Genomic DNA, 20,264 nt, shown 5'->3' on the forward strand with positions numbered 1-20,264 from the left:
TTGGGGATCTAGTTCAGTGTTACTGTAATAAAGTACATTTATTTTATACAACACTGTGTGGTTCCTTTCATGTGTGATAAGTTGCTGTGTGACTACTGTGGTATTGCAAGTGCTTTACACTCCTCCTTGATAAGTCTTGGCTGCTCACCACAGCTGCCACTAGAGAGCCCTGGCTTCTTAGACACTGTTCATTAACTAATAATGGTTGCGTGGACCTGGTATATGGTGTAAACACCATAGGTGTCCACCACACACCAGGCCAGCCTTTCTACATAGGGTAGCGTTAGATACACATGCACTACACTAGTATCATGTCTTCAGTTGAAGAATCTAGACAGATTGAGGAATCTGGGTATGGTGCCTTTAAGTTGCAGGAACAAGCTAGAAAACTAAAGACAGGAAGTCACCCTAGCAGATCTTTTCTCCTAGAGATGCTCTTCCAGGATGACCTCAAGAACTCTGAGAGGCAGGAAGGGCAGGGAGATGGGGATGAGGGGGGTGGCCCTCCAGAGTTGGAGAAGGAAGTACCTAGAACTTCAGGCTCTTTTTCTGGACATGTCCACGAGGATTCAGAGGAGATCCCTGAGGGCAACCCTGGGTCTGTAGAAGGAGGTACTGATAGTACAGAGGGAGGGGTCACATCAGTAGGCCCACTTTTTCCTCCCCCTGGGTTGGTAAAAAGGGTTCCAAGGAGGAATAGGTCCTCCTCATACTCATTTTCCTCAGCATATTCTGCTGAGTTTTAGATAGAGGTTACAGCGTGCTCAAACTTGAGAAGACAAAGCTCAAGTTGATGAGGGAGCAGCTGGCCCTTGAAAGGGAAGTCCTAGAGATGGAGAGAGAGAAAAAGAGTTTGGGGTTAGAACTCCATGGTGGCAGCACTAGAGACTCCAGGGTCAGGCAGGAACACTTTGACTCTAGGAATTGCAGCAGGATAGCCCCCCCCCTACAAGTCTGTGAATGATATCCAGAAGTGGGTTACTGCTCTGAAGAGGGCCTGTAAAGTCCAAAAGGTCCCTCAGATGCAGTTATCCTATAGCTCTCCTTTGCTGACAAAGGAAGAGACAACTTATGGCAGTCAGGGAAGAGGATGCAGACAACTATCAGGTCATGAAGGAGGCACTGATTGATGGGTTGGGGATTACTACTGAGGAATACTGTCCCAAGTCTTGCTTTGTCCAAGTTGCCCTGCAAGGGGTATGTCATGTGGCAGGATCAACAGAGATTGGGTTGATTTTGTAGACTGTTCAGTTAAGGCTCTGGAAGGCTTGTTACATAGTAGTAATGTGCATGACTATGAAGGGCTGTATAATCTGGTCATGAGAGAGCACATCCTTAATAAATGTGTGTCCGACAAATTGTACCACCACCTGATGGACTCTGAGCTGGCTTCTCCTCAAAAAGTGATGTAGCTGGGTTCACCTTGGGTACTACAGTGGACTCTGGCCTAGTCAGATAAACCACTGAGGCTGTCCCAGTATCAGAGGGTGCCACTGACCTTGCCACTTTGGCTGCCTGGCCTCCTAATATGAAGAAAAAGGGCAGCACCCCTCATTAATGGTATTGTGGCAGAGGCTTACAGGGACACAGGTGCAAGTATCACTACGGTATTTGAAAAACAGGTGTCACCTCAGCAAATCCTGCTTGGGCACACTTACCAAGTAACGAGCGCAGACAACATCCCTAAGTGCCACCCCATGGCAGAGGGTAATTTCAACTGGGGGAGGAGTTACTGGCCCTAAAAAAGTTGTGGTATCCTCATCCATCCCCGTAGAGCATTTTAATGGCAATGATTTAGAGAGATCAGCATGGGCTGAAGTGGAGTTGCAATCCCATGCAACCATGCTGGGCATCCCTTAGAGTATGTTTGTGGCAACTAGCGCATAGGCCAAGAAGCAGGGAGAATATGGAGCATTGGTGCCTGGAACAGTGGCCCAAGACAGTCCCAAGAAGGGAGGTAGGAAGGTTAAGAAGTTACCCTCCCCAAGACTTCAAGTGAGAATCAGTCTCCTCAGAGAGATGAACTTACCCCTTGTGAGGGAACTGCCCCAGAGGAGCTTGGGCCTGACACAGTCGAGCTTTTTGTAACAGGGGGACCCTCCAGAAAGGAATTGAGTCTGTGGCAGAAATCCTGCCCCTCACTTGAAGGTGTCAGGCAGCAAGCTGCTGCAGAAGAGGCAGGGGATGTCAGTGGATCCCACAGGATTTACTGGGAAGATGGGCTCCTATATTCTGCCGCTAGAGACCCCAAGCCAAGTGGTACCAGGAGGTTGGCTGTCCTTCAGAGGTTTAGAGAGTCTCTGTTGACCCAGGCACATGACGTACCACTTGCAGGGTGCACCATTTTCACTGGCCCCACATGTTTGAAGACATCAATGAGTTTTGTTGCTTCTGTGTCACTTGCCAAGCCAGTGGCAAATATGGTGGCACTACAAAGGTTCCCCTAATCCCACAACCAGTGGTTGGGGATCCCTTTGATAGGGTGGGGATTGACATTGTTGGTCCCTTAGATCCTCAAACAGACTGGGAACAGATTTCTTTTGGTCGTGAAAGACCATGCCATCACATACCCAGAACCTTTTCCCCTTAGGACCACTGCAGCTCTTTCAGTGGCAAAAGCCCTCTTAGGAATCTTTTCCAGTGTTGGTTTCCCTAAGTAGGTTGTGTCAGACAGAGGTGCAGATTTCACGTCTGGCTACCTTAAAGCTATGTGGAAAGAGTGTGGTGTAACTTATAAATTCACCCACCCTACCATCCACAGGGTAGTGGGTTAGATGAGCGATCCAACAAAACCCTTGAAGGTATGATTATGAGACTATCTGAAAAGCTTAGGAGGAAATGGGATGTCCTACTACCTTGCCTTCTATTTGCCTACAGGGAAGTTCCTCAGAAGGGAGTGGGCTACAGCCCCTTTGAGCTTCTGTTTGGACGTCCGGTTCGGGGTCCTCTTTGTCTTGTGAAGGAGGTATGGGGACAGCCTCTCAAGTCTCCCAAACTAGACATTGTGGATCATGTAATAGGCCTGTGGTCACATATGATTGAGTACATGAAGAAGGCCACTGAAAACCTTGAGGCCAGCCAAGAAATGCAAAAGGTATGGCGTGACCAAAAATCTGTTCTGACTGTTTACCAGCCAAGGCAGAAGGGTAGGTCTTGAAACCTTTGGCCCCAAAAGCACTCCAAGACAAGTGGTGAGGTCACCTATTTAGTGGACCTGGGTACTCCAAGAAGCCCTCATAGGTTACTTCATGTGAACCACCTAAAGCTTTACTTTGACAGGGCTGACATGAACTGGCTAATGACCACTGATGAGGGACAGGAGGAAGATTGTGACCCTCTCCCTGATCTCCTCTCACACGACCCTTTTGATGGTTCAGTAGATGGAGTAGTCTTTGCTGACAGCCTCACTGACCAGTATCAAACTGATTGCAGACAGGTGCTCTGTCAATTCCCAAACCTCTTCTCTCGGACACCCAGTCAGACTACCTAGTATGTCCATGATGTTGACAGAGGTGACAGTCTGCCTGTCAACAGTGAAACTTACAGGCAACCTGACCATGTTTTGAGACTGCACCAGAGCAGAAGTCTTCAAGATACTAGAGCTGGGGGTTATTGAGCCTTCGGACAGCCCTTGGGTTGGTCCTGTAGTCCTTGTCCCCAAACCTCATTCCCAGGACGGAAAGAAAGAAATAAGGTTCTGTGTGAACTCTCAATGCAGTCACTAAAACGGATGACTTTCCTATCTTCAGGGCAGATGAACTTACTGATACACTGGCTGCAGCCAAGTATCTCAGCACTTTTAGCCTGATTGCAGGCTATTGGTAGATCAGGCTGACAGATGCTTCCAAACCCCAAACTGCATTTTCAACTCCTGGTGGACACTTCCAATTCACTGTGATGCCCTTTGGTTTAAAAAATGCACCCGCAGTATTCCAGATGTTGGTGAGTCAAGTTCTGACAGTCTTGAAAGACTTCATTGCAGCATTTCTAGACAATATTGCTGTCTTTAATTCCACCTGGCAGGATCTCCTGGTCCACCTCAGAGTGTACTTGAGGCCTTGAAAAAGGCAGGCCTGACTATCAAGGCAAGTGAGTGCTAAATAGGACAGAGCAAATTTGTTTACTTGGGCCACCTGGTAGATGGGGGCCACATTCAACCTTTATAGAGCAAAATCCAAACCATTGTGGATTGTTTTGCTCCCACTAATCAGACTCAGGGCACAGCTTTTCTGGGCCTAACTGGAAATTATAGGAGATTTGTACAGGGGTATGGATCCATTGTGACACCCTTTAATGATCTTACCTCAAAGGAAATGCCTAAAAACATAAACTAGACAGTAATTGTCAAGAGGCCTTTGATGTCCTGAAGAAGTCCATGTGCTCCTCTGCCACTGTAAATAGCCCTGACTACTCAAAACAATTCATTTTTCAGACAGATGCTTCTGAAACAGGAATAGGAGCAGTACTATCCTATCTTAATGATGAGGGCCAGGATCAACCAGTAGCTTTTAACAGCAGAAGTTTGAAATGTTGGTCAGCCATAGAGAGGGAGGCCTTTGCTGTGGTCTGGTATTTGAAGAAGTTGAGGCAATACCGTTGGGCCCTCACTTCATTGTTCAGACAGACCACAAGCCCCTCTTATGAAGTAAACAGATGAAGGGTGAAAATCAAAACTTTTGAGGTGGTCCATTTCCCTACAGGGGATTGACTTATCAGTGGAACATAGACCTGGGAAGAACCATGCGTAGGCACATGGATTTTCCTGATATTTCCACTTAGAAAATAAAAACTCACCTGGGCAAGGTTAGTCTTATCCTCTTTCGTTTGGGAGGGGGTTATGTAGGAAAGTAGGAACTTTCTGAAATGGTTAGCCCCACTTTTTTCCTGTGTCAGTGTGTTTTGACTGTAGTACACTGGGATCCTGCTAACCAGGACCCCAGTGTCAGTGTACTCTCTTCTAAATGTGGTTGGTAAGTACGCCATACTGGTGTACCCTGGTAAGTCCCTGGTATACAATACTTAGGTACCCACAGAATTGGTACACCAGGGGTCCCACATGGGCTGCAGCATGTAATATGCCACCCTTGGGAGCACCTGCAAACTGTCTATAGGCCTGCCACTGCAGCCTGTGTGAAATGGTGCATGCACCTTTCACCCCAAATATAAGTTTTACCTTATATCAAGGTCCCTGTACTTTGACCTTGGAAGTCACCCCTAAGGTTGGCCCTTCAGCCCAAGGACATGGTGCATGGTTCTAAGTGCATGAGCAGAGGTACTCCAGCTAACCCCAGACCCCATTTTCTGGGCTTTGTAAGTGCGGGTAAGCCATTTTAGGGTATCTAGTGGACACTGATCATCACAGTTTGTCCAACTACACAATTGCTTCACCGAACCTAGTTATTTGTGATATCAAACATGTGGGAATCATGCAACTACACTGATTGCAGTGTTAGTTGCTTGATACCATGTACTGTGGGGGTTCCTTAGAGTATCTCCCATGTCTGCCTTTGCAGACTTGCAGGGTCTGCGTGCAAACCAGTACTGCTCCTGACCCCAGACTCTGTTTTGCCCTCCTGCAGCTGAGGTTAACTCTGGCAGGGGAAGAGAGAATAAAAGATTTCCTGTAGAGGGGAGGTGTTACCACCTCTTCCGTAGAAATAGCTGTCTCTGGACTAGTGTGACAAATCTAATTTCCTGGTGTCAGGAAGTCACCTAAATGGGGCATTTATGGGAGTGTAGGGTAGTAGCCAATGGGCTACTTATCCCTGGGGTGACTACACTCCCTATATGGCCACTTCCCGTGTGCATAACCATGTCCCAGAATTCCTAGTTCCACCAAAAACAAGATGGTGCAACCCTTCATGAGTGTCCACTTTGAGTAGCCCACCTTAGGGTTGTGGACTAGCCAAAAGATGGGGACATGCCTCCTGAATAACTAATTTCCCACCTGTCCTGGTGCCAAAGGGGCCTCAGGGCAGAGGGTGGCAACTCCCATTTCTGGAGGTAGCTGGGATCACATACCCAGTGCACCTCAGTCGAAAAACCTCAGTACTAGTGAGTGAAAAGTGGGGGTAACCATGTTCAAAGTGGCACTTTCCTACAGGAGGTAAGTAACATGTTCATTATTTTGTGCCACTAACATTGTACGAAAAGGCAGGTGCGAAATTTGGCATATCTTAACCTGCTTTGTCTTTGAATGTTTTGTAACTGATTTACTTTTGTACACAGGTTCGGTCGCGCACAAAAATAGAGAAGATCCGAGCCAGTTTATTCAACAGCAGTGACCTGATTGGTTTATCAGGGATGGATGGAGAGGACGAATTGATGGAAATGTCAACTGAAGAAATTTTAACTGTATCAACCGTAAATCAGAGTTTATTTGATACACAGGGAATTCCAGGACTGGAAGACTATTTCACTGACAAATCTATAACAGGTTTGCATTGTTCTTATTATTAGGTCTGGTGTTAGCCAAATACTTTTGTTTTTATTGAACTGATATATCACATTATAGGCGTTTTCAGCCAGGCGGCTTCATCCATTGGTCTGTTGTGTAATTCATAGTATTCATGTAGCATGAAACAGTGGGTCAGCTGAATTCAGCAATTCAAACTTTTACTAAGTTCACAGTGAGCTTGCGGTAGTCTACTCTTTCTGAAGGACCACACAAACTATTTCCCTTCAGTGCATAGGACTACCATGGCAAAGTCTGCGTGTGTGTGTGTGGGGTAAGTTTTCCGAAACCCATGACAAGGGAAAACAAGCATTGGCAGCCAAAGGCAGACCTATTAGCTTTGCATGTGCTTATTGTTAAGATGCTATTTACGGCCACATTTTGTGCCTTAGGTTCAGTTAAGACAAACAGTAATCACATTGTAGTGCTACGTGAGTGCACCTTAGTTGCTCCTTGTAATTGTGAAGAGACCAATATCACAGGTTACTGTCTCTGTCACTAATACAAGATAATGATAAATAATGACTGGAATTGGTTGTGGAATAAATCTCCATTTCAGAGTCAACCCTTATTGTCCCACTTACGATTTCCAGTAATTCTGCCGCCCAGGAGTTATTGAGGCCCCTGCTATCAATTACTCCAGTGAAGTGGGCAGTTACTGGACCATACTCCAGAGCATTAACAATGAGGCCTTGTTACTAAATGTTTTGCTGTGTCACTCGTCAGTGTTTGATCTAACCTTCTTGTGTTGTGCTTCCCTTCCTTGCAATGTGTATTTTTATTTTTTAGTCACCAAATTGTCGAGAACAGTAATATATTGGAACTGTAATTTGTAACTTAATGTATGATGGTTGCGTCTGTGCGATTTCTCTGCTGACTACTATTCCCGATACTAATAACCAAAAGAAGTGAACCCTCATACCATATCATTCTAGGCCCTCTGAGATCTTTCTCAACAGACCCTCAACCACGTATTCTACCCTCAACTGTGAATGTTACCACCGTGGGATATTTTCGTAGGTATCACAGTAACAGAATTATTAAGTTGGCTGAATACTCAAGACCAGTTTTTGAAATTCACATGCACTGTGCATAATTTGACATTGGACTTTCTGGATGTCACTATTTATGCAGAAGAGATGACATTGAAAACTAAAACGTTTTACAAACTTACAGCAAAGAACAGTTTGACAGTTTCCATCTACGTTCCCTGAGAGAAAATTTGCCTTGTAGTCAATTCTTAAGGATTCAGCGGAATTGCAGTAACATAGAAGATTTTAAGATCCAGGCTAAGGACCATATCAACTGAAGGAGACAAATAACCCAACAAAGATTGTGGACAAGTGCCGAAACGTGCAAGATACCAGTATCAAGAATGTCTCCTAGAACCATCATTGAGGAGCACAGATGAAAACATACTCACATGTGTTACCACATATTGTGCAGCCTCAAACCATGTCAAAAAAATAATAAACACTGCAACATTATAACATCAGGAAATTTGAATTGGCCAAAACCAAGATTTCCTTTAAAAAGAAGTAAGAACCTACAGGATCATTTGGTACACACCAACCGACAGGAACCAACCACAATTCTGTCTGGTTGGGGCCTGCAACCCATCTTTGGCCACTATCGATATGGCTCATGCAGTGTTTGCCACTTAACATAAGCCACCAAAACTATCTAGTTTGCTGAGAATCTGGAATGGACATTTAGGAAACACACCAATTCTAATTCCACCCAAGTAATATACATGATTACATGCCCATGCCAACTAAGATACATTGGTATGATGAGTAGAAAAATAAAAGTGCACACAGGGGAACATCACAGCAATATTAGATGTCAGAAATGCACAGCAAACATAGGCAGTCATTTTTTGGCAGCAAAAGACAAGGACAGTGAGATGGAGGGGATTGTACTTGAATTGTTAGAAGGAAAAAGGACAATGGAGACCAAGTTCTCTTTTGGAAAGAACAGTAGCGGGTATACCGATGGAGGACCTTTGACAAACGTCTCAATGACAACATCCTATGGCTTTAATTTGGCCAATGATAAACATACCCGAGTTGGCCAGGTGACGATAACAGCTCCCCAGGACCACATAGGGATACTGTAAGGCTCCCTTATAGAGCTGTTTTTACTAGTTCAATTATTTCAGAAACACTCTTGTAGTTATCACCTGGACCTGAGTCTTTTATCAAAGAACAGCCCAAGAATACAGCATTTCGTTTTCTGAGTAGGGAATATTCCCTCAGTCTGGTACATCAGAAATGTTATGTACAATGATTTTAAAATAATTTTTAGTCTCAAGAATGTTAAATCATCAGCACTTACATTATGAAATATTAATGCTGAACAAATTTGTTTTAAGCTTAGGAAAATATAATTGTTGAAGTTTAAAATAATGTTTAGCTGACACAATAAGAATTTTCAATTATTTTAAGGACACAGAGGCGGGGATTATGCTTCTTTCTTCACTATAACTTTCACAGCAGTAAATCAGATTTAACATGAATGAAAAACTACAACCCCCATGAACCTCCATTCGTATATCACATGGTCCAATCACCAATAACACAACCCCTCAAGAGTCACTTCCACCATCCTGGTATGCTCTTTCTCTGCAATGACTGAAGTAAAAAGTCAAACTCCATAAAAGACAATATGAAGGGAAAACCAGAAACAGTCTGTATTGGTTGGGAAACAGGAATCTGGAATGCCAGAAAACCCTTCGAACTCAGCGTAGCACAATGTCCTCCAGAAGAAGACGTTTGCAACTGCCAAAACAATTGGAGCCAATGCGCAGCCTCAAGGTTGCTTCTGTTCTTTACCTAGGAGAGGAACCAGAGCCATAAAACCTGTACTCATAGCATGCTTAAGTGTATTCAAAACGGATGGGAATGAACAGTTCATACACTGTAAGTATCGAAAAGCAATATACTTATAGCTTATGCAGTAATGCAATAAACTCAGGGTGGTATAATCCTCGCCACTGTGTCCTTAATATAATTGAAAATTCTAACTGCGTTAGCTAAAATTGTTTTTTATTCTACGTCAGGACAAAAGGCTCTGATTATGTTTGTTCCAAGCTATTCCACCACCACTGATGCCACAACCACAATCGGCTTGTAATAGAATGACTTAAAAGTGGATTCCGAGGACAAGTCCACTGCTTTCATGATGTCCTCTAATCAAGATCCCAGCGCAAAGGATTTTGACGCCATAGCACCCATCGGCGAATGAGCCCCGAACACTGAGATATCAATGCCTGCTTCTCAGAATACATTGCATCCATCTAGCCAAAGTGGCTGATGATACTGGCCCAAAAGGCTTTCGGAGAGCGATGAGTAACTGACCATCCAGATCCACACGAAACTTACTGGTATCCGCTCCATAGGCCTTGATACATTGCACAACACAGAGATTTCTATTAGTAGGGAAAGATGGATAAGAGACTAACTAACTTAATGTTGTGTTTTGTCCTGCAGGATATGGAAAAACTTCCCCCCTCCGGAGATTTTTTTTTTACCTCTGATATCCAGGGCTCGGACATCTGAGAACCTTTTGCAAGAAATCAGACATAATAGCATAGTTAATTTGGCCGATAATTGCTAGCGATAAATATTTATTATCAGGCCATGAATGAAAAAATGAAGCACAATGCTCACGTCCCACAAGGCTGAATATCTAGCCTGAGGAGGTATACAAAAACTGATACCTTTCATCAGTTTAAACACTATAGGATCTTTACCAACAGGTTTACCATTAACCTGGACCTGACCTGTCGAAATGGCAGATCAGTAGCTGTTTACCAACATGTAAGCCAAACCGAATTCCACCAAGGAGGACAGAAAATTGATTATAAGACAGACATCTGCCAAGGGGGATCTGGACCCCTTTCGTTATACCAAAATACCCATCTTTGCCCAGCTGAAGCATATCGTTTGTGAGTACAAGATGCCCAGGCCTGGTCAATATAGGCCAAAGCCTGTGAAGAAATGCCTGGCAATTTCCATCTTTTCCTGAAACCGTCCAAACTACTAACCTCAACTGTCCCTACATGATCAAGGGATGTGGAAGGCTCTCTGGGTCCAACAGAAGATTCTGTCTCAACAGTATCAGAAGAGGAATATCGCAAAACATCTCCAAAGCCATCGTACTGAATGGGGGAAAAGCATAACCCAGGTGAGGAGACCAGTCCTGCAGGAACGCATCCATCGCCAGAGCCTCTGGGTCGGGACGTCAACTGAAAAACAATAGAAGATTGCGATTGAGCTGGGAGGCAAAGAGGTCTACCGAGCATGGGCCCCATCTGCGATTGAGGTGGGAGAAAAACCTTGGATGCAACCTCCAATCGCTGAAATCTCGGAGGTGATGAGAGTACCAATCAGCCACAGAATTCTTCAACCCCAGCAGATACTCTACTTTGATCGAAATTCAAATGTTGCAGGCAACAATTCCAAAAGTCCTTGACAATTTCCACCAACATCCGGGACTTTGTACCTCCCAATCTATTGACATACCGGACTGCTGAGATGTTCTCCATCCGCAGTAAGATGCAGCAGTCCGTCCGGGACGGTGATAAACTATTGATAGCAAAGGAACCTGCTAGAAGTTCCAGGCAATTGATGTGGAACTGAAGTTCCTGCTCCCACTAACGCCTTCCTGTGGAAAGGGACCTGCATCTGGGTCCCTAGCCCCACCTGCTGGCATCCAATTCCAGGAGTATGTCAGGGGCACTGCCAAAGATTGCTGTGCCATTCCAGGCCTCCATGTGGGACAACCACCAATTAATCTCTAGCCTGGCATCCAATGAGAGCCAGATCTGTTCCGAATAGTTCAACCCCTTCTGAAGGTGTTGTATCTTGAGGCGCTGAAGGGCCCTGTAATAAAGGGGACCCGGAAATATGGCCTGGGTGGAGAAGGCCAATAAGCCTACAGTCAGAGCTACTGACCTTAACAATATTGTCTGGCTTCGCAATGCAAACCTAAGTTCCTTCTTTAGCGACTGGATCTTGTGCGTCGGAAGGATCAACTGGGACAACACCAAATCTGTGTGAAATCCCCAAAATCCCATCTGTTGGGAGAAGGCCAGGCATGACTTTGGTTGATTGATGATGAGCCCCATATCCTGCAGAAGCAGAATTGTCCAAGACAAATGCAGGGATACCGTCTTAGGATCTTGGGCCATGATGATGATATCGTCGTGGTAAATAATTAACCTGACGCTTTTGGCACAAAGAGCTTCTACAAAAGGCCTCAGCAGCTTGGGGAAGCACCATGGGGCTGAAGAGAGGCCAAAAGGAAGGACCTTCTACTCGTAACATTGACTGAGCCAATAGCATTGAAGAAAACATCTGTGGGGAGCAAATATTTGAAACGAGAGATACGTGTCTTTAGGACCATCCAGGCACCTTCTTGCAGCAGATCTCGAAGACGGTGAATACCCTCCATTGTGAAATGCCTGTATACAATCCAAGAATCAAACTGCTTTAAATTGAGCACCAGACGTGCCCCACCTCCTTTTTTGCTGACCTGGAAAATGGTGCTGATGTATCCCCCGAGATGGGGGGCAGAAAGGCATAGGGCGTCTTTTTGAAGGAGAGAGATCTCCTTTGAAATAAGATCCTGATCTTGGAGGGAAAAATACAGCTTTTGAGGTAGGGATGTCTGTACTGGGAAGCTGCAGAACTCCATTTTGTACCCCATAACAGACTCAAGCACCCACAAGTCCTAAGTCAGGGACTTCCAGTTGTGAAGGAATAATCAAATCCTGTTGACCCCTGCCGTAGCCTCTGGAGAAGCGTTGGCGACCCCGCATGCTTGGGTGGAGTAGAAGGTCTGGTCTGCATACTTGTCCTGTCAACCTCCACAGGAAGGTTACAGTTGTCTCACTGGGAGCCCTTGTGCACACCTTGGCCTGACGAACGGGCCTTGTATCGTCCTGCCCTGCCAAAAAGGTTGGTTTGAAATACCTTTTTCAGTGAGAGGTGTGCCTTGTCCAAGGAGTTGTAGGTCACAGCAAAGTTGGCTAGGTCTTTTACAAAGGGGCCACCGAAGAGCAGGCCCTGCGCCACAGGACCCGCCTCTGAGGAAGCGAGGACATTAATCTTAGGATCTATGCGCATCAGAATAGAGTGCCACCATTCTGTAGAAATTGCCATGTTGGCACTGTCCAACTGGTAGACTGCGCTCTGCGCCCATCTTATCAGTATGTCCGGATCTACTGCCACTCTGGATTCCTTGGACTGAAACTCTAGTTCCAATATTTTTGTTATAGGACTTGAAATGTCCAGCAATCTGTCCAGCCCTTTTTTAGGTTCTTGGGCCCATTTCTTCATGAAATTCACCATGGTGGGGTCCACCTCCGGCATCTCAGATACTTTGCCTTCCAGGTCTGGTCTGGGGCCCTCAGACTTGAGCCTCACCCGGACTTCCTTATCAGAACCCTATCTTAGGTGAGATTGGACATACCTAGCCACCTCAGGGAGGGGGGGGGTCCAACTGGTGGACCGGGGATGTACAATTTCAGTTGGGTCGAATGTCAACACCTTTAGTGGAATTAGGCCTGAGTCCAATCCCCGTTCTGGATGCCTTATTTTGCTGGGTCCAGTCATCTCGTCTTGGTCGCTATCTAAGGGATCCCGAGAGGAATAAGAACCTGCGATTTCAGAGTAACAGAGAGAGTCATCTGAAGAGTGTGCCTGTGAGTGTGAGTTACTATACCCATGCTCCTCTAGGACTGCCGCTGATAGTTGCTCAAAAGCTTCAGAATGTATCCATTTCTTTGCCTTTGTTTTTCCCTTGAAAGGCTTAGGTGGCTGGGATGAAGGTTCTGTAAAGGTAGCGATAGGAGGAAGGCAGCCTTGCTGGCGTGTGAAACCCTTAAGGTTTGAAGTCCGGAGACCAAGGGCTTTAGCCAAAGCCTTATTCACAGAGAGCTGGACGTTATCATCTAACTCCTCTGCAAAGTTCTCCTCAAAAGAGGGGGGGATAGCTCCTGGAGTTCACAAGCCTCCACTTCATATGGGTTGTAATGAGCCAGAATGATGTTAGGGAGTGCGGTACACACTCGCTGAGGTAAACAGTCTGGCAACTGTGCAGAAGGGGGAGGGCGACCCCAGCAGGCGCAAATAATCTGTTAGAGAGTGGAGGGAGGCGCCTGCAAAGCACTTTAGACTTTGCCTATATAATATTTAAACAACCCTGGGCACACTCTGAGCCAAGTAGCACACACTGGAGCTCTATTCAAACAGAAAAATATGCCCATAAACGGTGGAGCGCACCATTGACACTGTCAAAGCTCCTTCCCCACGTTAGAAGCGCGGCATGAAGCATGCATGCACACCTGTGCTTAGAGTCCCGAAGGACTAGAAAGGGGAATCGCAGCCAAGCCAATATGACGCCGACTCCCCAGAACGGAGGCGCGTGACTAAGCAGTCTCAGCCTCAGAGGCCGAAGCTCTCCCATGTACATAAACAATAAAGACAGTTTTGCTTGAGAAGAGCGGGATAGGCGCTCCAAGGGTTCACATGTCCCAGTGATAGAGTGTACAGACAGCTTGCGCAAGCGTCCGCTGTCCTGTACAATCAATCAAACTATAATCTCACCAAACAGATCGATCTTACAGTCATATACAACAAAAAATAATGTGTGCCAAGCAGCAAAGAAAGAGGCTACCAAGATGATGGAAGTGACTCTTAAGGGGCTGTGTTTTTTGTGATTGGACCATGTGAGATGCAACTTGGGTTCATGGTGGTTGCAGTTTTTCGTTCATGTTAAATCTGATTGACTGCTGTGAAAATTATAGTAAAGAAAGAGAAGCATAATCGGAGCCTCCGATCCTAATATAGAATAAGAACCAGCCTTGGTCAGAGTCTATTGTCACTATTTTTTATTTTCTAAGAAGACATGTGGAGTACTCTAAACTATTTTGACAACATCTGGCTAGTTTTCATTAAGAAATCGAGGCCACATTTCCAGTGCTGAGTGCTCGGATGGGAAGTCCTTTTTCACTGTCTGACATTTCCCAATAGAGCTGCTGCGCGCTTGTTGTCATTGTGCAAACATTTGGCTGTTTTTCTTTTGTTTGGCTAAATGTGTCTGTACACACCTGAAAATGACCTTAAGATAATTTTTAGTCTCAAGAATGTTAAAGCATCAGTACTTATAACATGAAATATTAATGTTGAACGCATTTGTTGTAAGCTTAGGAAAATATAGATGTTGAATATATTGTTGAAGTTTAAGAACCAGTCTTGTTTAAGAGTCTGCTTTTTATTTTCAAATTAGACATGTGGAACACTCAATGCTATTTTGGCAACATATGGCTAGTTTTCATTAGGAAGTCTGGGTCACTTGTCCAGTGCTTAGTGCTCAGACGGGAAGTCCTTTTTCACTACCTGACTTTTCCCAATAGAGCTCCAGGACTCTTGTTGTCATTGTGCAAACATTTGGTTGTTTGTCTTTTGTTTGGCTAAATGTGCCTGTACACACTAGCTTCACATTTTTTACTAATTGGTTTAAGCTTTCTGTATTTAAGCACAGCCATCTTTGCCATCCTTTTCACTTGAATAAGGACAGCATTACAGATCTTTGGAAGATTTTGATCGCTTCTCCAAAAGTAAGTCTCCTCCTTACATCTGGACTTTTTTAAGACTTCTTTTTAAGTCCAGACATCTATCTCAACACAAAACTAGTCTTTGTTTGTGTATGTGTATATATATATATATACATATATATATATATATATATGTTCCTATAGATAGAGGCCTTTTCCTGTGGTGGGATAGAGGTAGAGCTCCCATTGAGGTATTTGAACCTTGAGTTCTTCTTTTTTGTATATCTATTTTATATATAGTTTCTCTGTCTATATTTCCCATTTTGACTGCTGTAGACCATCATCAGATTGCTCATTTTATCTGTGGACTCTACTCAACTAAGGTGACACCCTAACTGCCACTTGTTCCTAAAAACAAAAAAAAGTTTGAGAAAGTAGCCTCTTTCTAGCATGGTTACCCCCACTTTTGGCCTGTTTGTGAGTGTGTGTCACTGTGTTTTTACTGTGTCACTGGGATCCTGCTAGCCAGGACCCCAGTGCTCATAGATAAAAACCTATATGTCAGTGTGTTTTGCCTGTCTCACTGGGATCCTGCTAGCCAGGACCCCAGTGCTCATAGTTTATTGCCTAATGTGTATCCCTGTGTAGTGCCTAACTGTGTTACTGAGGCTCTGCTAACCAGAACCTCAGTGCTTATGCTCTCTCTGCTTTTAAATTTGTCACTGTAGGCCAGTGACTTCATTTACCAATTTCAGTTGGCACACTGGACCACCCTTATATGTCCCTAGTATATGGTACCTAGGTAACCATGGCATTGGGGTTCCAGGAGATCCATATGGGCTACAGCATTTATTTTGCCGTCCATAGGGAGCTCAGACAAACCCTTACACATGCCTGCCACTGCAGCCTGCTTGAAATAGTGTACACACTATTTCACAGCCATTTTTACTGCTCTTAAGTAAGTTATAAGTCACCTATATGTCTAACCTTCACTTGCTGAAGGTTAGGTGCAAAGTTATTAAGTGTGAGGGCACTCTTGCACAAGCAAAGGTGCCCTCACGTAGTTCAGGGCCATTTCCCAGGACTTTGAGAGTGCGGGACGCCATTACATGCATGCACTACATATAGGTCAATACCTATATGTAGCTTCACAATGGTAACTCCAAATATGGCCATGTAACATGTCTAAGATCATGGAACTGTCCCCCCATTCCAAATCTGGTATTGGGGAGCCAAGTCCTTGCATTCTGGGGTCTCCACCATGGACCCCCAGTACTGCCAAACCAGCTCTCTGAGGCTTGCACTGCAACTACAGCTACAGCTGCTGCCACCTCACAGACCGGGTTCTGCCCTCCTGGGGTCTGGGCAGCCCAGTCCCAGGAAGGAAGAACAAAGCATTTCCTCTGAGAGCAGGGTGTTACACCCTCTCCCTTTGGAAATAAGTGTTACAGGCTGGGGAGGGGTAGCCTCCCCCAGCCTCTAGAAATGCTTTGAAAGGCACAGATGGTGCCCTCCTTGCATAAACCAGTCTACACCGGTTCAGGGACCCCCTCTCCCCTGCTCTGGCGGGAAACTGGACAAAGGAAAGGGGAGTGACCACTCCCCTGTCCATCACCACCTCAGGGGTGGTGCCCAGAGCTCCTCCAGTGTGTCCCAGACCTCAGCCATCTTGCTTTGCAAGGTGTGGGGGCACTCTGGAGGGCTCTGAGTGGCCAGTGCCAGCAGGTGACATCAGAGACCCTTCCTGAGAGGTCTATACCTGATAAGGTAGCCAATCCCCCTCTCAGGGCTATTTAGGGTTTCTCCTGTGGGTTCTTTTCAGATTCTGCTTGCAAGTTTCCTTCAGGAGTCCTCTGCAACAGCTTCAGCATCCTCTGACCTCGGATCAACCGCAGCCTGCTCCAAGAAACGATGTAACTGCAACAAAGTGTCTACAAGAAACACTTTTCTTCAGCAACCTCAGCTCCAAGTCAGTAACTGCAACAGTTTCCACGGGGTGCATGCTCTGGGACTCCCTGTCTTCATCCTGCGCCAGCAGGACCAAAGAAATCTCCCGTAGAGTGACGGAGTCACTCCCATGTTCCAAGCAGGCACCTTCCAAGGTGACAACAGGTACCCTGGGGCTCCTCTCAAAGCAACGAGCGTGCTCCTAAAGACACAGAGGGTGGACATCATCAACATAGACTGTCCTGAGGTCCTGCTGACGCAAATTGGAGGAGGTAAGACCTTGCCTTCCCCGAGAATGACGGTACCCCTGCGTAAGGAAATGCCTCCTTGGCACGGTTACCCCCTGACTTTTTGCCTTTTGTTGATGCCAGTTATGATTGAAAGTGTGCTGGGACCCTGCTAACCAGGCCCCAGCACCAGTGTTCTTTCCCTAAACTGTACCTTTTTTCCCACAATTGGCACAGCCCTGGCACCTAGATATGTCACTTGTAAATGGTACCCCTGGTACCAAGGACCCTGATGCTAGTAAAGGTCTCTAAGGGCTGCAGCATGTCTTATGCCACCCTGGGGACCCCTCACTCAGCACATGCACACTGCCTCACAGCTTGTGTGTGCTGGTGGGGAGAAAATGACTAAGTCGACATGGCACTCCCCTCAGAGTGCTATGCCCACCTCACCCTGCCTGTGGCATAGGTAAGTCACCCCTCTAGCAGGCCTTACAGCCCTAAGGCAGGGTGCGCTATACCACAGGTGAGGGCATATGTGCATGAGCATAATCCCCCTACACCGTCTAAGCAAAACCTTAGACATTGTAAGTGCAGGATAGCCATCAAGAGTATATGGTCTGGGAGTTTGTCAAACACAAACTACACAGTTCCATAATGGCTACACTGAAATCTCGGAAGTTTGATATCAAACTTCTCAGCACAATGAATGCACACTGATGCCAGTGTGGGATGTATTGTAAAATGCACCCAGAGGGCATCTTGGAGATGCCCCCTGAATACCAGTCCGACTCCTAGTGCTAGGCTGTCAGCCTGCCACAACCAGACGAGTTTCTGGCCACATGGGGAGAGTGCCTTTGTCACTCTGTGGCCAGGAACAAAGTGTCAGGGAGACCAGATCCTCGGGGTCTGCGCACGTTCCCAACAGGCCCACCACGAGACAGCTCCTAAACTCTGATAGAAAAAATAACAGAGCCTGAGAGAGTCCAAGCGGAGGAAAAGGGGTTAAGGATGGGAACAGCTGGGAAGGAGACCTGTAGGAAGCAAAAGGTTAAACCACATAATATCAAGATTTTATCACATTGATTTTCACTAGACTATGATTCTAGACATTGTCATACTGTAACCATGGATAACTTAAGAAAGGACTATAACTAGGCCTCAAGACCTCTGGGTACCTGGGAAGGAATCAAGAATGATTAATAACATTTTTCATATGAAACTTTTCATGAAGTGTTACATATTGTCTAGGAATATAAGAACCTTCTAGAATTATGTTTTCAGAACAAACATTGTCTTTTTACATGAGGACAAAAAGTAATCTGAACATTCCCTGGAAGACAATAGACATATAATGTAACACCTTGAATTTTAACACCTTTGCAGAAAATTCAAAAGCCCTGGATAGTTATGTGCAGTTCAGGAAAACACTACACATCAAAAGTTTTTAATTGCCATGAAATTAACACGCAAAACTGTAAGCGATCTGAACACCTAGGTTTAAATGCGGGAAATGAATCGCTCACACTGCCGATTCCAACTAGTATATGCACATGCTATTAAATGTTCGCGCACTTTTCAAACGATCTGAAACATCAAGATTTAAAGGCAGGAATTAATCATGCGTCTTGCCAATTCCAACAAGAATATGCAAATGCCATGAAATGATCGCGCACTCCGTAAGCGATCTGGACATCAAGGTTTTTAATGTGGGAATGAGTTGGGCACACTGCCAATTCCAACAGGTATATGCAAATGCCATGAAATGTTCATGCACTCTGCAAACAATCTGAAACATCAAGATTTAAAAGCGGGAATGAATCGCGCGTTTTGCCGATTCGAATAACACCATGCAAATGCCAAGAAATGTTCACGCACAATGATCATCAAGGTTTAAATGCAAGGAATAAATTGCGCATCTTGCTGATTCGAATGCCACCATGCAAATGCCAAGAAATGGTAGCGCACAATGAGTATCAAGAGTTAAATGCAAGGAATGAATCGCGCGTCTTACAGATTCAAATATCAACATGTAAATGCCAGAAACCACAAGCACATTCACACGCACAAGGAAAAATCTTTCAACATGAAAAACTAGGCCCAAAAACTCGAATGCCTTCGAAGACGAGATCGGGGGCCCAGCCCGACCTCCGTCTTACCGTCCTGATCAAGGATCACCAATACAATGAAGGGCAAAGGCCTTGGAAGGTCAAGGTAGGCCTCCTGAACAGGAGCTCAGGACGTTGCTGCTGCTCTGCACCGGGACCTCTGAATAATGAGCACGTGGAGCTGGGCTGGCTCCCTTATATAGAGTCTGGCCCAGCCCACAAACCACACCCAGTCATGCTGCAGAGAAAGCTTATAGAAGACCCTGGAAAGGGACCACACCCTGACACACTCTGAAAGCCTGTAGCAATACCTTGCAAATGAACAGGATTTACAAGCACCTTGAATATAAGTCTTCAGGATTAAACTCTGCAATGCAAAAGGTTAAACAACAGTATATCAACATAATGCACGAATTATGTTTTCTCATAAGGGCTGGGTTTTTGCATTCCAGTTGCCCGTAGAGCGCGCACTGCCCTGATGTTGACAGTACTCCCCTCTCCCAGACGCGCTCTAGGGCCTGGCTTGCCTGGATTGAGACGATGAAAACACCTCACAAGTAGTGGAGCATGAATATCTGATGCGGAAACCCATGAGTTACTTTCAGGGCCATAACCTTTCCACAAGATTAAGTACCATAGGTTACGCCCTCTAAGTCTGGAATCCAACACCTTCTTGACTTCGTATTCCACTTCCCCCGGTACCAGAACTGGAGCTGGATGAGGACGGACCTCCTGGTTTGCCTTTTTCAGGAGGGAAGTTTGGAACACTGGATGAATACGTAATGACCTTGGTAACTGCAGTTTATAGGTCACAGGATTGATTTGCTGAAGGACAGTGTAAGGACCTATGAATTTGGGATTAAACGTGTTTTTTCTTGAAGTCTATATGTCTTGTAGAAAGCCACACTTTATCACCTGGTTGATACTGAGGTCCCTCACAATGTTTCTTGTCGTAATGCTTTTTGTAT

The 20,264-nt window shown here is 45.4% G+C and overlaps 1 protein-coding gene across 5 annotated transcripts in view; it reads left to right on the forward strand.

The window, feature by feature from the left end:
* The window catches only part of HECTD4 (HECT domain E3 ubiquitin protein ligase 4), a 1,724,100-nt gene that overhangs the window by 1,353,396 nt on the left and 350,440 nt on the right, over positions 1-20,264 (forward strand). For all 5 annotated transcript variants that reach the window (XR_011199486.1, XM_069214810.1, XM_069214812.1 and 2 more), the window contains exon 62: positions 6,229-6,436. Coding sequence is in view for 4 of the 5 variants with exons in the window: in XM_069214810.1 (XP_069070911.1) it covers positions 6,229-6,436 (208 nt within the window). In the remaining variant the exon portion in view is untranslated. The remainder of the gene's footprint in view (positions 1-6,228; positions 6,437-20,264) is intronic.

This window comes from Pleurodeles waltl, chromosome 11 (genome assembly GCF_031143425.1).
Source record: "Pleurodeles waltl isolate 20211129_DDA chromosome 11, aPleWal1.hap1.20221129, whole genome shotgun sequence".
Taxonomy (NCBI): domain Eukaryota; kingdom Metazoa; phylum Chordata; class Amphibia; order Caudata; family Salamandridae; genus Pleurodeles; species Pleurodeles waltl.